Source organism: Topomyia yanbarensis, chromosome 3 (genome assembly GCF_030247195.1).
Source record: "Topomyia yanbarensis strain Yona2022 chromosome 3, ASM3024719v1, whole genome shotgun sequence".
In the NCBI taxonomy this organism is placed as follows: domain Eukaryota; kingdom Metazoa; phylum Arthropoda; class Insecta; order Diptera; family Culicidae; genus Topomyia; species Topomyia yanbarensis.
This window is the reverse complement of record NC_080672.1, coordinates 70,388,422-70,404,024: the sequence shown is the minus strand read 5'-3', so window position 1 is coordinate 70,404,024 and position 15,603 is coordinate 70,388,422. Positions and strand designations below refer to the sequence as shown.

General features: G+C 39.7%; 2 protein-coding genes across 3 annotated transcripts in view; one reads left to right on the top strand and one right to left on the bottom strand.

The window, feature by feature from the left end:
• Positions 1 to 324: 324 nt before the first annotated feature.
• LOC131692794 (GPI mannosyltransferase 4) lies at positions 325 to 2,799 on the top strand. Of its 2 annotated transcripts, none has more exons than XM_058980072.1 (3): positions 325 to 592; positions 656 to 1,595; positions 1,783 to 2,799. In XM_058980072.1, the coding sequence occupies exons 1-3, from the start codon at positions 448 to 450 to the stop codon at positions 2,726 to 2,728; spliced, it is 2,031 nt and encodes a 676-aa protein (XP_058836055.1). In that variant the 5' UTR covers positions 325 to 447; the 3' UTR covers positions 2,729 to 2,799. The 2 variants fall into 2 exon arrangements, with proteins under 2 accessions (XP_058836055.1, XP_058836056.1); XM_058980073.1 differs by having other exon boundaries at positions 447 to 576.
• A 74-nt stretch (positions 2,800 to 2,873) lies between these two features.
• Positions 2,874 to 15,603, bottom strand: part of LOC131692795 (single-stranded DNA-binding protein 3) — a 158,811-nt gene continuing 146,081 nt past the window's right edge. Inside the window, exon 14 of the mRNA XM_058980078.1 lies at positions 2,874 to 3,133. Within this exon, the coding sequence (XP_058836061.1) occupies positions 3,044 to 3,133 (90 nt within the window). The 3' untranslated portion in view covers positions 2,874 to 3,043. The remainder of the gene's footprint in view (positions 3,134 to 15,603) is intronic.

Sequence of the window (15,603 nt, the reverse complement as noted above, 5' to 3'; positions counted from 1 at the left end):
GAACTTTACTGGGGACATTAGTCAACTTAACGAAATATGAACTAAAGTAATGAAATGTCAATCCATTCACCCCTCGTAATTCTTGACGAAGACAGTTTGACATTTGCGGAAGCCGAACGACAGCGAAAAAAAATTCAAAACAATACTCGACAAACATATGATTACGGCCTAAAAGCCAACTGTCAAAATCCACTTTGAATGGAAATTCCGGACAAACCGTTACACGCCAATCACAGATGTTGGTAGTAAATGAAAGAGCAAAGTTTTCTCTTTCATAAACTGTTGTGAGCTGTGTTCGACTAGTAACGGTTTGTCTGAAATTTCCATTCAAAGTGGATTTTGACAGTTGGCTTTTAGGCCGTAATCATATGTTTGTCGAGAATACCTTTTCGAATCGATAATCGGGACTCAGCTACTATATTTTTAAAACTTGTGATACTGAATAAAATGCATTCCAAATCGATCAAACCGAAAGACTCCTCATTGGTTTCCTATTACATTCTGTGCTTTCTGCGAGTAGTGCTAGTGTTTGTTCCGCAGGTTGGCTACATCCATCCGGATGAGTTTTTCCAATCGGTAGAAATCATTGCCGGTATATTTTTTGCTGTTTTTTTTCGAGTGATTATGTTCCAATTTTTTTTCCTATTTTCCCCAGGAGATGAATACGGTCTGGAGGTAACCCGAACTTGGGAGTTCAATAGTACCTTCCCGATCCGATCGATAGCAATACCTTATTTTGGACTGAAGCTTCCGTTCAGCGTACTTCGGTTTATTTCAATGTACAGCAAGTACTATTTGGATGTGAACCTCAGAGGAAGTTACGTTATACTGGTGTTTCCGCGACTTTTGATGGTTATTCTTTCCTTTGTCAATGATTGGAGTCTTCGAAAAATATGCGCTGCCTATGGATTACAGAGTCAGTTTCGACTTCTCACGCTGGCTAGTTCCTACGTATTGTTGGTTTATTCCACAAGAACATTCACGAATTCAGTTGAAATGGCTATTTGTTCAATGTTGCTGTACATAGTCAGTGATTGCATGATACATTCCAATACGGTAATTTACCAGCGGGAGTTTTTGGAGGAAAAGTACCTAAAGGCAAGAAATTACGTGGAGAAAGTGAAACTATACAAACTGAAAATGTCTCTTCCATCGCATTCACTTAACAAATGTGTTCTAATGGCGACCCTCTGCGTGGCAGGAGTTTTCAACCGACCTACGTTCTTTCTGTTCGGCACGCCACTGGTATTTCACTGGCTGCTGCGAGGGATGGGCACAAAGATGGTTTCTTTTGCCGATTTCAATGTGAGGATTGTCGTCTTCGTACTCTCGTCAGTTCCGGCATTGGTGTTCTTCATCGTGGTGGATTCTCTGTACTATGGATATCTAACACCAGCTGAGCTTGAACAGTTAGACGTTGGTATTGACAATTTTGTTGTGACACCGCTGAACTTCATACGGTACAATATCAATCCGGAGAATACGAAACAGCACGGGGTACATCCATACTATTTGCATCTACTGGTGAACATCCCTATTCTGTTTAACGTCCTGGGAGTGATTGCAGTGCTATCCTTTGCGGTGATGGTGTACAGGTAAAATATTAAATTGCATATTCTGCATGACCGCATGTTGCTTTTTTTCAAGCAAATTTGATTGCAAGTCCCAATAACGGCAGCAAAATCAAGCGGGTGCGATCGAAAACTTTCATTGAAAAAAACCATCATATTATTATGTCTGCTCTCAGGTAATTGTTATAAAAATCTTTTTTTCTCTTCCTAGATTTGCATCTAACGAACTGACCAATTTGCCTCGAGCCCAGTCCTTCGTGGGATTGATGCTGTCAGCCATCTTTTTTCCCATTTTTATGCTTTCCTTTATCAACCACCAGGAGCCACGTTTCCTACTGCCAATCACACTTCCGCTGATCCTTCTGCATGCTCCGAAACTCAAGACCGGTGTCTGTAGTTCCTACCCTTTCAAAGTGCGTTCGTACTTGAGGGATTTCCTCTACAACTACGTTCTAAGCACCAGAGCCAGTTCACGATACTTGTTCCAGGTGTGGTATTCGGTTAATCTCGCCTTGACGCTGTTCTATGGTTTCATCCACCAGGGTGGAGTGTACCAGCTGGCAGCTCATCTGAGCCGTCAAATGGATATTCGTTCTACAGCAACTCACATCCATCTCGTTACCAGTCATATTTACAGCATGCCACAATGCTTCCTAGATATACCAAGCACACAAACTTTGCTAGTCAACCCGGAAAATGGACAAAAGTACCGCCGAGGAAAGCAGTTTTTTCTGTACGAGTACGGCAGTATGGAATTACCACATCTCTACCGCAAGCTTAAACTAATTCTGGATATTAACGAAATGAAAGCCATCAGTAATAATCAAAAATACTTACTATACCTTGCCATCCCCTCCAGTTTGGCCGAGGAATTGAACGATGTGTTCCATAACCGCACAACCGCCCTTATAAAGCATACTCAGATTACTGTTTTCTATCCGCACCTGTCCGTGGAAGCTCCACCCAAACTGCTGGGTCAACATCTGTGCGGTATCAACACCGACCCGGACGAGATGCAGGATACCTGTCCCATCTACGCCTTCGAGGATGAACGAAATCCGTATTCGGTGACACGAATCTTGAAACAATTCTCAGCACTGGTGCACCAGTTCGGATTGGTGCTCTATCGCATCGATGTTCGGAAAAGAATCAAATAACAGGGAATGGTGCATACCGAACTTACCCGTATGACTATCTGGATGGTCGCGAGTTATGCCAGAAAAAGCTAGTCCATTTGTTATGTAAATAAACCTGCTTTGGTTTGTTCTGATCTCAATGAAACTAAAGTTAGAATAAGCAGCATTTCTTATAAATATTATTGCACTATTTATTAAGTATTTTTATGTCACTTTAATTAAAAAAGGTTTAAAGTAAAATATAGAGCTTATGCCCTACGATTCCTGTTGTCAGAATACACGTTCATTCCCTTGTCCAGTTGCTGTTGATTATGTCCTTCATCGTTTCAACAAAACTCATGTATGTCCCGACGAAGGTGAAAATGGTCTCCAAGCGTTGGAGGATTCCGATTTAAGCCATCCGTTTGTGGCTTGCTGAGCAAGAGGCTGAAAGAGGAAAACAATGTGAATTCTTTTCTCGAACAAGATCGTAACTTTGCTACGATCGTTATTAGATTACTAATTAGGTTCACAACAATAGAATATGAATCGTGTCTATCTTTACGGCACAAGATAGGAAGATTTAGCCTAGACTCGAAATGAATAACTTGTACATCTCTTTGGTGACATTGAAAATGGCATTTTGGCAGTGAATCATTAGGCGCCGCGTTCACGGGAGCAATCTGTCCACGTGGTGCCAACACGAAACTTAGTTACTGTAATTGATCTACCGGCTCTGTAATTGCTTCTGAGTGCTGGTGTGAAGTCCGGGCGGCTGTTCGGCAGTCTCTCACCTGCTGGGTAGGAGCGCCGTTGGAAAAGATTTGAAGCAGTTTTTTTTTATTAACCTTCCGGCCAGTCGCGCTAGGGACCATTCATAAATGACGTAGCATTACATGGGAGAGGGGGGCGTTTTGTCTTTTGTGATGACGTGTGACGACATGCTACGTAGCTTTTTTAATGGGAATAGGGGTTGACCTGATGTCACGACAATCTTACCCGTTGAACATCGTTTTTTACTTTTTTTTAATTTTTCACGGTGACAAGGAGGGTGGTAGGGTTACCGTCAAGCTACGTAATTACCAGGAGGTATTTAGAGGTTTGTGACGAAATGCTACGATGGGGGAGGGGGATGTTAAAAATCACTCAAAAATGCTACATCATTTATGGATGATCCCTTTCTACCTAATAGTAGGCGTTGGTTGCTTTTTGCTAAGAGCGGATCACTCTTATTTTTACCAAGATTTTTTTTTCTGTGTGTATGAAAGCTTTTGTTTCCTGCAAAAGGCATGATAGATTCATAGTTGCTGTACGTTTATGCTGAAGATTAATTTGGGCTACTCGAACCATGGTCGATCAGAGCATTACACGTTTCATCAACGGCACTTATTGTACAGCTACTAGAAGATACCAAATACGTTGGCTTATAATCGCCTATAGCGAACCCCGAAGTGGGCATTAGCGACATGACCATCATCTGAATCTCACGATTTGCGAAGAAACAAACGTCCATTGTGTAAGAGATTCGCTTAACACAGCAAGGACAATACCCACGACACTCCGTGCCCGACTAGCATATTTTAATCATGCCAATCATTCAGTCTTCGGCATGGAGAAACTCTTCGACTCGAGGACTCCTGTTTTCAGTCGCTTTTTACGAAATGGGATCTGGAACCCAGTGGATCAATTCTTGGATGAGATACTTCAGCCCTCTATTTATTCAGTCTTCGCTTTTCACTATGCTCCAGATCGCAGTTACGACCGACCACAACCAACTGCAACGTATACTCATCCTTAATCGGAATGCGACAAGCAAGTCGAATCTCAGAATTGTACCTTCCGATGGTTTTGTTTAATCTCTCAAGAGTGCCTCGTCAACATCGATGAAACAATGGTTACCAGCGCTTCTTCTCGGCTTAAATCATCTTTCAATTCGGGACCCGAAGAATTCCCTTTGGTATCTCTGAAAAGACACATCGGCGTTTAGGTGCTCCTGTTCTCTTGGTTTTTTTTTTCGTCTTACTGGAAATCCATTCCATAAAAAGAAAAAATGCAACTATCGTGGAATAATTTCATTGAGCGCTCTCTCGAGCTGGGGATCATGGAATTACTACAGAGTCGATACCAGTACCTAATCAGTCGCTCTGCTTGTTAACAGTGCAGTGAATTAAACGAACGTTTCTACCTAAAGTCTGCCAATGTGAACAATAAAGCACAGTTACTTTCATCGGTGCGATAGAGATCATTTCGACGAGAACATTTCAAATGGGCCGATAAACAAAACGTAAACAATTCCGGTTAATACTTACTTCAAATCTCGACAAACATATGATTACGGCCTAAAAGCCAACTGTCAAAATCCACTTTGAAAGGAAATTCCGGACAAACCGTTACACGCCAATCACAGATGTTGGTAGTAAACGAAAGAGAAAAGTTTTCTCTTTCATAAACTGTTGTGAACTGTGTTCGACTAGTAACGGTTTGTCTGGAATTTCCATTCAAAGTGGATTTTGACAGTTGGCTTTTAGGCCGTAATCATATGTTTGTCGAGAAATAGACACTAACAAAGCTTTAAACACACCTTAAATAAGCCGGTTCTGAAGCCTGGCTGTTGGCGAAATAATAGATTATCGAAAAGGCACATAAGCAAAATAACTTGTTTTGCTTATGTCGACGTCAACATTTCATAAGGCATTATATACAATATGCTCATGTTGAGAAAATGGCGTCTGAAAAATTACCTCGTACTTTATATTCCCATTTATGAACAGGAGCTTGATTTAAGGACCAAACAACTCAATGCCGTGTTAAATTAACCATTTTTTCCGAATAGTATACCAGATTTTATTAAAAAATTGTATTTTGAACGATTTTTGCAGATAATTTTTTTGGTCCCTTTTGAAATATCGCACTGGTTTTGTGCCCTCTCTTATAATCCCTTTTCGGCGAGACGATCGCTTATAGTGCGTGCGGGTGAGCCCTTTTGTTTACAGCAAATGATTATGTGACGTTTATTTTGATCCCTTTCTTGGTGTTGCGATGTTTTTGTTCCCTTTTCAAGTATAGTCTTTTTCATTAAGAAAAGGGCCCATAAACAAATTTTCCCGTTTTGTTGTTTGGTGTATATGAACCGTTAATTTTTGAGGGAAAGTGAAAGGGAACATAAGCAAAACAAGTTATTTTGCTTATGTGCCTTTTCGATAATCTATTATTTCGCCAACAGCCAGGCTTCAGAACCGGCTTATTTAAGGTGTGTTTAAAGCTTTGTTAGTGTCTATTTGAAGTAAGTATTAACCGGAATTGTTTACGTTTTGTTTATCGGCCCATTTGAAATGTTCTCGTCGATGTTCCCTTTCACTTCCCCTCAAAAATTAACGGTTCATATACACCAAACAACAAAACGGGAAAATTTGTTTATGGGCCCTTTTCTTAATGTAAAAGACTATACTTGAAAAGGGAACAAAAACATCGCAACACCAAGAAAGGGATCAAAATAAACGTCACATAATCATTTGCTGTAAACAAAAGGGCTCACCCGCACGCACTATAAGCTATCGTCTCGCCGAAAAGGGATTATAAGAGAGGGCACAAAACCAGTGCGATATTTCAAAAGGGACCAAAAAAATTATCTGCAAAAATCGTTCAAAATATAATTTTTTAATAAAATCTGGTATACTATTCGGAAAAAATGGTTAATTTAACACGGCATTGAGTTGTTTGGTGTTTAAATCAAGCTCCTGTTCATAAATGGGAATATAAAGTACGAGGTAATTTTTCAGACGCCATTTTCTCAACATGAGCATATTGTATATAATGCCTTATGAAATGTTGACGTCGATTTATTTCAAGATGTCTGAAACTCAACAGCAAATTTGCAAATGCAGTTTAGACTAACGGAAGTCGTCGTTATACAAGCCCACCACACTCGTTACTGATAATGTTTAAAACTTTGGCCATAATGGAAAGCTACGCTATGGAAGACAACATGCAATACGTCGTTGAGCATGATAATGTTAGGACCAAGCTACCCGTTTATATTGACAATGATAAGATTGATATGCGTCTGAACGATCTACACCTGGGTACTATTAATAAATTTATTACAACCATCATGTCGGAATACTTAACGGTGGAATCCTTTAAGCTTGAAACCTGGAGAAATTTTTTCTAGGTATTTCCAACGGTGTTTGTTTCGTGAGAAAGCGAATGATGGAACCTGTTCCTTCATATCTATACTATCAATTCAAAGCAAAACGCGTGACCAAATCTCAAATCACGCTGTGCACGTATGAAGGACAGACCCCTGCGTGCCCAAAGTTGTTTATATTTTCGTTTATATTTTCGTGGAGTAGGGAAAAGCCCAATGGAGTGGATCTCCTTTCAAGATATGTCTCCATCAGGCATAAAACCTTCTCATCTTTTGAAAAAACATCTCATAAAATAAAATTCGATATTTTTGTCATAGCATAGCATAGCGCAGGGAAGCTACTTGGCATCGCTGATGTTTCTGATTTACGTCATTGTCGTGTTTTAGGACTGAAAACTCCTCGTTGGTTCTACAAAGACCATCTCAGCATGTAAAGTTTGCTGATAGTGGTGTAGAAAGAACTGCCTTTGTGTAAATCCGAAAAAGTTCTTGGTGATATAATTCCGATGACAGACTTTCTGACAGAGATCTTCCTCGCAGACTCCCAGAACTTTTTTACTGACGAAGCTCTGCCTGCCAGAACCCAGAACTTTTTAACTGCCGGAAACATGCGGAAAAGGTAATGTCGATTGTAACGGGGGGAAGCAGTAGCCGTTCGACTGTTCTGGTTATTTACTCGTCTGATATGGGCACCCTACTCTATTATAGATATTGAATTGGCAAACGTATCATTTTCATGTGTTTCATAATTGAATCAATTCAAGTGTTTTCCACATGATGTTAACGTGTCTAGTTTTTCCGTGCAGTTCTACGGATAATATCTATCTAAAAGAAGGGACGACAATATAGATTCAGTTTTAAATGTGGTATGAAGCACGAGTTTCATATTACTAGTTAGTAACTAGTCATATTTTTATTAAAACGTTCAATTAAACACTGTTTTCAGTCGTGGGCCAAACGGTGCTTCTTCCAAGGCATATCGCTTTTTCACAACGTTCAAACCATCTTTTGCCAGTGGTTTTTTACACCTTGCGGAAATTCACGAAATTGCTTTCGGTCTAAAAAAAGGTAAATGAGCGAGACATCAATAGCTATCATGGTATAACTTCATTGAACGCTGTCTTGAGGTGGTGATTATGGAATCGCTGCAGGGTTAATGCAAGCAGTATCTAATCGACGATCAACGTGGCCTGGACGTTGAACAGCAGCCCGGGGACAAGTTGACAGCTCCCATATATTGAACTCATAAGCAAATTTTCGGCCCTATTCTGCGCGGCGTGTGACGTGAGACGACTCATCTCACCTCACTTTACGTGACTTTTCTCACCCTATTCTGAGAGTCGACTCGGGTGAGGTGAGATTCCCCATTGCGGTTAAATGGGTGTCTCACGTCACCCGAAGTGACTCTTGAGAATTGGGTGAGAAAAGTCACGTAGAGTGAGGTGAGATTAGTCGTCTCACGTCACACGCCGCGCAGAATAGGGCCGTTTGTGGTAATTTGGTGATGTCATGGCGGATCGAATGCAGCAAAATTTGAAAAAGACGCAACCCATATATTATTTTCCATATCTGTAAAAAATAAACAATTTAAGCATTTCTATCATCAAATTTATTTCGCTGTTCAAATTAGAAGCTGTTCTCATTCCGCTATACTTAAACAGAAACACCGATTCCATTTTGAATTTGAAAAAATCCAAAATAAAATAAATTCGATTTTCTGAAATACAAGATGACTTTCAAAATCAAGCCACTTCCACTTATATTGGATTTCCCGAAAATCTTCCGGATCGAATCAATATTTCCCCAGGCATGAAATCCTCCGGTAGATGCCGTTCCGTTAGGTTTCTTTCAGACTGGAATAAATTGCCAGAATAATTCTGAAGGGATCCGTCGAACAAAGCTCTAGCAGGAGTCGTAAAGTGAGGTGAGTTTAGTCACACGCCGCGCAGAATAAGGCCGATTGTTTATTTTACCGATTAAAGTACTAGAACTCTTGACGTTCTTAATGAACTTGAAACAAGCGGCCCTATTCTGCGCGGCGTGTGACGTGAGACGACTAATCTCACCTCACTTTACGTGACTTTTCTCACCCTATTCTGAGAGTCGACTCGAGTGAGGTGAGATTCCCCATTGCGGTTAAATGGGCGTCTCACGTCACCCAAAGTGACTCTTCAGAATTGGGTGAGAAAAGTCACGTAGAGTGAGGTGAGATTAGTCGTCTCACGTCACACGCCGCGCAGAATAGGGCCGAAGGTGTCGTAGGTTCGCGAATTGTTAAGTTTGGTGATGTGCTTTCATTGGCCAAAAAATTTTTTATTTATATTTCACGAGAAAAAAGCAACATGATTTACCAACTACAAACTTCACACAACAAAAAAAACTCAAACATTGTTAGGAAGGAGGTGAGCCGGTTGCAAAAAACGACCTCCAGCCAAATTTATAATAAGATTTATGTAACATTACTGATGGTTTCCAGTTAGGGATAAATTTATTCTCTAATAATAGTTTTCTTTATCCACATTTTGGAATACGCTTTTTCTAAATGTTGTTCTAGCCGCATTGACGGCGTTCATAACACACGTAACGAAACACGCTTTTCTCTTGAAACTTTTTCGTTTCGTTGTTCGTGGTACCCGTACAGAGAAGGCATACTAGCGCCACCATCAAAACGGTGGTACATATATGAAACAAGCACCATCTGTCAAGTTGTCCCTCACGCTTATTTGAAGCGACTCAGGGAGTGCGTCGAAAAAACTCATTTTTGGCAACCATGAGAAGCTGTCAGAAAATGAATAAAATTTAAAACTGTCGCTGAGTAAAAATTGCTCAACAAATTTTCTTCATTCAATATAGTTCATCTAAGAGGATTGCTCAGAATTTTCGCAAGCTTGTCTAAAAAAGTTCACGCATCTAGTGATATGGTCTGGGATTCGCCAGAACAACTCTATGCTGCGCCTGTCATCCATTGCACGCAGGTATTAAACAAAAATGTATTTAGTAGTATTAAATAACTGTTTGACTGTTATAATTATTTTTCAGAACTTGACTGATTATTTGGCACTGGTAGAGCTAACGCCGCATCTGGTTTGCGAAGCCGACAAGTTTAAAACGGGAACATACAGTGTTCTTATGGATGGGGTGATCATAATGACGGACTCGTCCATCAGAAACGTCATTGACACGTTGTTCAAGGTATTTTTTGTCTTTGGGGTACCAGTTCCGGCACGGCTTTTAATGTTAGAACAACTAATGTCCATACTTGTGTATAAAACGCGGAATCAAAGCTCACGCAAAACAGTAAATCAAATTGCAATGTCCATAAATGAAACATTAAATGCTCAGCTTGTTTAAAATATATAATACATGAAATAATTGGCATAAACATTCATTTTATTGAAAAGAATTCCAAAAACAATTAAAAAAACTCAATTTTCCATGATAATGGGTAAATTTTACACATTTAGGCATATAAACAAAAGTGAGTTATTTCTACTCAGTTTGGTCATAGAACAGGTTTACTCAAAAATGAGTAGACCCCCTTCTGCTCATTTTTAAGTAGGTATGGTTTTCACTAAACTGAGTAGCATTCGACTCATTTTTGGGTAGCCGTGGATAAGCGTGCTGAGTTGTTGAACAGCGACTAACCTGCCGCTTCTAACATCCAACATAACATGGACTATCAGGCAAGTAACCAGAGAGGGGGGGGGGGGGTAAGAGGCTAAAGCTCTCCCCCCTGAAATTTTTCAAAAATAAATTTAAAAAAAGCGTTTTCGGCGACTTTTAACAAAATTTGTAACGTTTGGTTTGAAAAAAGGAAGAGGAAAAATACGGCCAAATACGATGATTATAAAAATATTGATGACACGCATAGTACCGAGCATTCATTATGTGAAACATTTCCTGAAGGTTTAAATGGAGGTTGGACTTTCGGTAGCCATTTTTATCGAGTCCTACCATGGCAGGCATTCAGCATACATAGCAATCAACAAAATAGCCCAGACGAAACTAAGTGGATATATCGACGATGAGAAAATCAATATTCCGCTTCAAGATCGGACACCGCTTACTTGCAGATTCATGTCACATTTGGGAGAAATGAATTCCATTCCAAAGGGCACGTGTAGGAACCTAAGAGAAGAGACGACAACAGGCTTCTTGCTCTTCTTAATTTTTGTCTACCAGACCCTTACGTAATTCGAAAGACAACAAGCATCCATCGTTGCCAGATTCCATTTGCATGCTTTGCACAATTGCTGAAAATAATTGTAACTCAAATATCGACCCTCTGTCAAGAATTCACAATACTAGCTGCATTTAAAAATAGATTTTTTTGTTTATTCTTAACAATACACGTAGTTATATCGTCATTCAGAGTATTTATTCAATTTTCATGAAATGTTCATGCGTATGAAAAGTAGCCAGAATAGATTCAGCAGCACTGTTTTTCATCCCGTTTGAAAATATGAACGACCAATCAGAAGCTGGTTCAATATTGAGGTTAGGGCTGGATCAAATTGGCTACGCGATTGTCTTCTCTTCTCTTAGAGTGCACCCAAAACTCGGTTGTAGTACCTTTAGGGCAATAAGAAAAAATACTCTAATAGCAAGACTAAATACTAAAACGGTCCACAGTGGCGGGTCTTCGAACAAAAGTCGGACAAGACCAAAAATGTTGCGTAATCTGGCTGAAAATTACATGTTATAGTAATTTTGGGGTTCTGAGCTCATTTTTAATGTCAAAGGTTATAAAAGCTGAGATAAATTTTCCCATACAGTGTCATCGAACCTTTTTTATTAGCATAATATCATTTTTATGATAGATTTTTTTTGGTAGTAAGATTCGGAATGATTTCTACCCGTACTGACGAAAACTCAGACATGGCTGTGTAAGTAAAAATTAAAATTCTCTGATAATAGCTGGTGGCCATTGAAAACACCCTTTGTTAACGGGCTGTATGACCGACGGCTCAGCGGAAATATGTTTGTTGATTGCTGATACTAGATGGAGCATTTGTACAGCTAAGTCTCAATTACTCCTTCCTTTTAAATTTCGTTGCAATTTTCATTTCCCTGCGATAGAACTTTCTTTGGTGTGTACTGACGCCCGCATGACAGTGTTGACTAATGGGAAGGTATCTCCGCCGATAAGTCTCCATTTGCATATAAACCATATCTGTTTAATACTTCCGGCCCCTAGATGGTCTACTTCTGGATAAGCCATTTAGCATCATTGATATATCGCGTGATCTAACGAAGCAACACTTGGGCGTGTACGAAGAAGTATTTTGTATACGTACCCACCCGGAAAATAAAGATTGATGGTGTAGTCTCCGAGAGGGGCCTTCATTGCGAAATAAGGAGTTGGCTCTTGCAGAACTCTTCGCTTCAGTCAGGGAAAATTCTGGTATGAAAGCAATTGCGTTCAGCAAAACTAGAGGAGTATAAGAAAACAACTTATTTTCCATCAGCCTCATTTCTAGCCTTTCGCTGGATGTGTTCTTCCAAACATTGTTTTTTTTTTAAACGGAGCTGGTCAACCTGTTCGCTTTTTTGTGTCGCGGGGCTTGAACTGCTTTCGTTCCAAACAATGGAGCCATAGAGTTACCCATTGTAGAAACAACGCATGGTGCGAAAAATGAGAGAATCATGAAAGGTTTGGCTTCTGTGGAGAGACTCCGTATGAACTGTCGACATATTCCGCATATAAATTATACGGGGAAAACTGAAACATTCTTGTGAGGAACGCTCCGAGAAGAAATGCCAAAGAGCGCCTCCGGGCATGACTAATTTCTACGGTACCTTGTTATTTTCATCATGCAAAACCTGGTAAACTTCCGACGTAGATCTTCCACAATTTTAACATTATTCGCCAGGGCCGAAAAAACTATGCTATTATTTCAATCGGATTAGCCTTTACTCGGTACCAGGTATTGAAAAGTTGGAGCTTGTCAAATCCGAATCAAAGGCAAAAATCTATTGATAGTGTTTCCATATGCATCGCACCTCAGCTGGTTATAGAAGATTTCAACTCCCACGGTATGCCATGGGGTTCTCTTAACGATGATAACCGATCTATCTTACGTACCATCATACCATTACCACGATACGGTGGAAATGACACGAATGCCTACTCCACCGGCACGGCCAAGCACGTTAGAATTACCATTGTACTCAATCCATTGATTGAAAGAGACTATACCACTATATTCGAAACAATCGAATCGAAATAACAAATTTCTCCAGTGGAAGCGTACAACGCTTTGACTGGCTTGATTCCCATGGATGATCTCCCACTCCGCGGTGGGCAGAGGGTGCACAGAATTGTACGCGTAAAAGCTCTATAAGGACTTTCTGAACGTCGGATTACCCGAATTCATCCGAATATACGCGACGTTAGAAGCGCATTTGAAAAACTTGATGAATCTGAAAAACGCGGTTATTGGCACCGGTTCGTCGGTCGACGGATTAACGAGAGAAACAATAGTGCGTATGGTGACTTGGCGCTACCTTGTGTCCTCGATTCAACCTTTGATCGAAATACACAGAACCAAGAATTCATTTTCGCCGACAACAGCATTCCATGTGGATCCACATTCAAACGAGAGACGTTTCACGATGAAATGATAATACTGTATATACTGTTCTTTAAATACAAAAATTTATCTTACAGCAAAGATGCTCGTGCTAAGCATTGAAGTGCGTATATTACCGTAACGTCAACAGATGATGAGAGCTATGCGTAGCTTCTATGCTAATTATTATCACAGTAGCGGTGAGGGCGATCATAAAAGAGGCTGTGCTGCAAACAGTGTCCTCACAAATGTTATGGTTTTTATTACCTATCAACCACCATGCCCACATCGTTACAGTTCCAAGGAGGCTCTCCGTTTGATGGAGCATGGAAAGCACTTCTTGTTTTTCCTGAGAAAATGGGGAGTTCCTGAGTGCTTTCTCTAAAAATCATACCAGTTTACCAGATACAAGTATTAGATTGAGTTCTTTCGCATTACTCCATTCCGGATAACTTCGTAGGACAATAGAAGTTTGGAAATTCCAAAGGTATCAACAAACCTTGGTTTAAATGGGATGGATGAAGGACGTAACTTCCTTCGGGTGATATATCGGGTCATGTCCAATCATTTTACGTTTAATGCGCACCTCCGGCGTATTGGGGTCGTGGAGAGCTATTTCTGCGCTTGTGCTGATGGTTATCGTAACATTAATCATGTTATCTGGTCGTGTGCCTAGTTCTCTAGCGCTAGATCTCCGTTAAACGAATCCTTTCAGTCTCCTTCCGGTCCGAGACGTGCTGCTTATCCTCGATCTCTCCTATATGTCTCCCATACACATATTTTTAAACACGATAGATATTCAAATTTAGTTATCCCTTCTTTTTTGGTTGACATGCTAACAGTTACCTGGAAATCTGATTTCAAGAGTTCCTAGTGGATCCAAGGCGGCCAGTTGGCGATCCCATTCATGACAGTGATCTTCCGTTTTCTAAAAAGCTGCTAGTTTGATTTCTTTTTTCACTATCATTCTTATTATGAATAAAAATGTTTTAAGAATTTCAGGCGCATGCATTTTGTGCGTGAGACACATTCGTGGTTAATCTCAGGTTTTGGTGTGTTCCAAACTTTCGAGTGGGTAATTCCCACCTTGGTAATTTTCGAGTGGGTAGTACTACCCATACTACCCACGTATTCCGCCGGCCCTGTACTCATTAGATATAACTATAACTATATATAACAACACAATAATTGGATAAAACTACTTTTAATCTCAAAAAAGGTGTTTGTTTACGTTTTATTCAGTTATTTTGCACTAATCACCATGCTCCTCCATGTCACCAAACACTTAAAAATGTCGATTTGAGATGATTTCCCATAGAATATATAATAAGTGACAGTTTCGAACTGTTTCACCTGATTGTACAGAATACATTTGTGAAAAAAGAATTTGCTATCCCATTTAAGATATATTTGTAATAATATTACATAATTCGAATCAAATTTGGCAAACATGTTGAAATGATCGAAGTTCTTTAAATGACCTTTAACCCATTCATGCCCATGTTGTTTGTGGACAACAACGTTTTTAAACAGCTATAAATTTTGATTGAGGCGAGATTTGCTCACAAAAACAAGTAAGGCTTATTAATGTGATTATTGCCTTTAATTTGAGTATTAACAGTTACAAGGATCAGCTCTAGAACTGAAGTTATTGCAATTAGTCTGAATAGATTCCGATAGAGCAGTGCTGCCTACATGCACTAGAAAAAAGTTGGGCATGAAAGGGTTAAAATGAAACTGATTGTGCTCTAATCGAATAAAAATTGAAAGAGCAACATGTTTTTGAAGTTAAGATATTGTGATTTCGAAAAAGAATTTCATTAGAATTGTCTGACATAGCGATGTTTAAATTACTATTAAAAATCTAATTCTCATTCGGTTGTCACAAAATTTGGAGAATATCATTGAATACATAAGAAACCCAGAAAAAATAAAAAATATCAATATTTGAAACATAGGTTTTATTCGGTCTCCGGCCACCGTGTGGTCCCAACAAAAAATTCCAATTCAAATCTTCTCTACGTCGCACTCATGTTTCATCAATTCTTATACCATAAATATTGGCGCGTCGGATTGTCTGGAAGTGTGCAGCACTTCGCTTGTCATTGTATTGCGCATCTACCGTTTACTACCTTTGCGGGAATATGAGTTTAATACCGTAATGCGCAATTGCGTGGTCTGTTACCGAAAAGACAATA

Coding starts and splice junctions, on each gene's coding strand:
- LOC131692794 (XM_058980072.1), top strand. CDS start 448: ATGCATTCCAAATCGATCAAACCGAAAGACTCCTCATTGGTTTCCTAT. Junction 593..655: donor ATCGGTAGAAATCATTGCCG/GTATATTTTTTG, acceptor TATTTTCCCCAG/GAGATGAATACGGTCTGGAG. Junction 1,596..1,782: donor TTTGCGGTGATGGTGTACAG/GTAAAATATTAA, acceptor TTCTCTTCCTAG/ATTTGCATCTAACGAACTGA.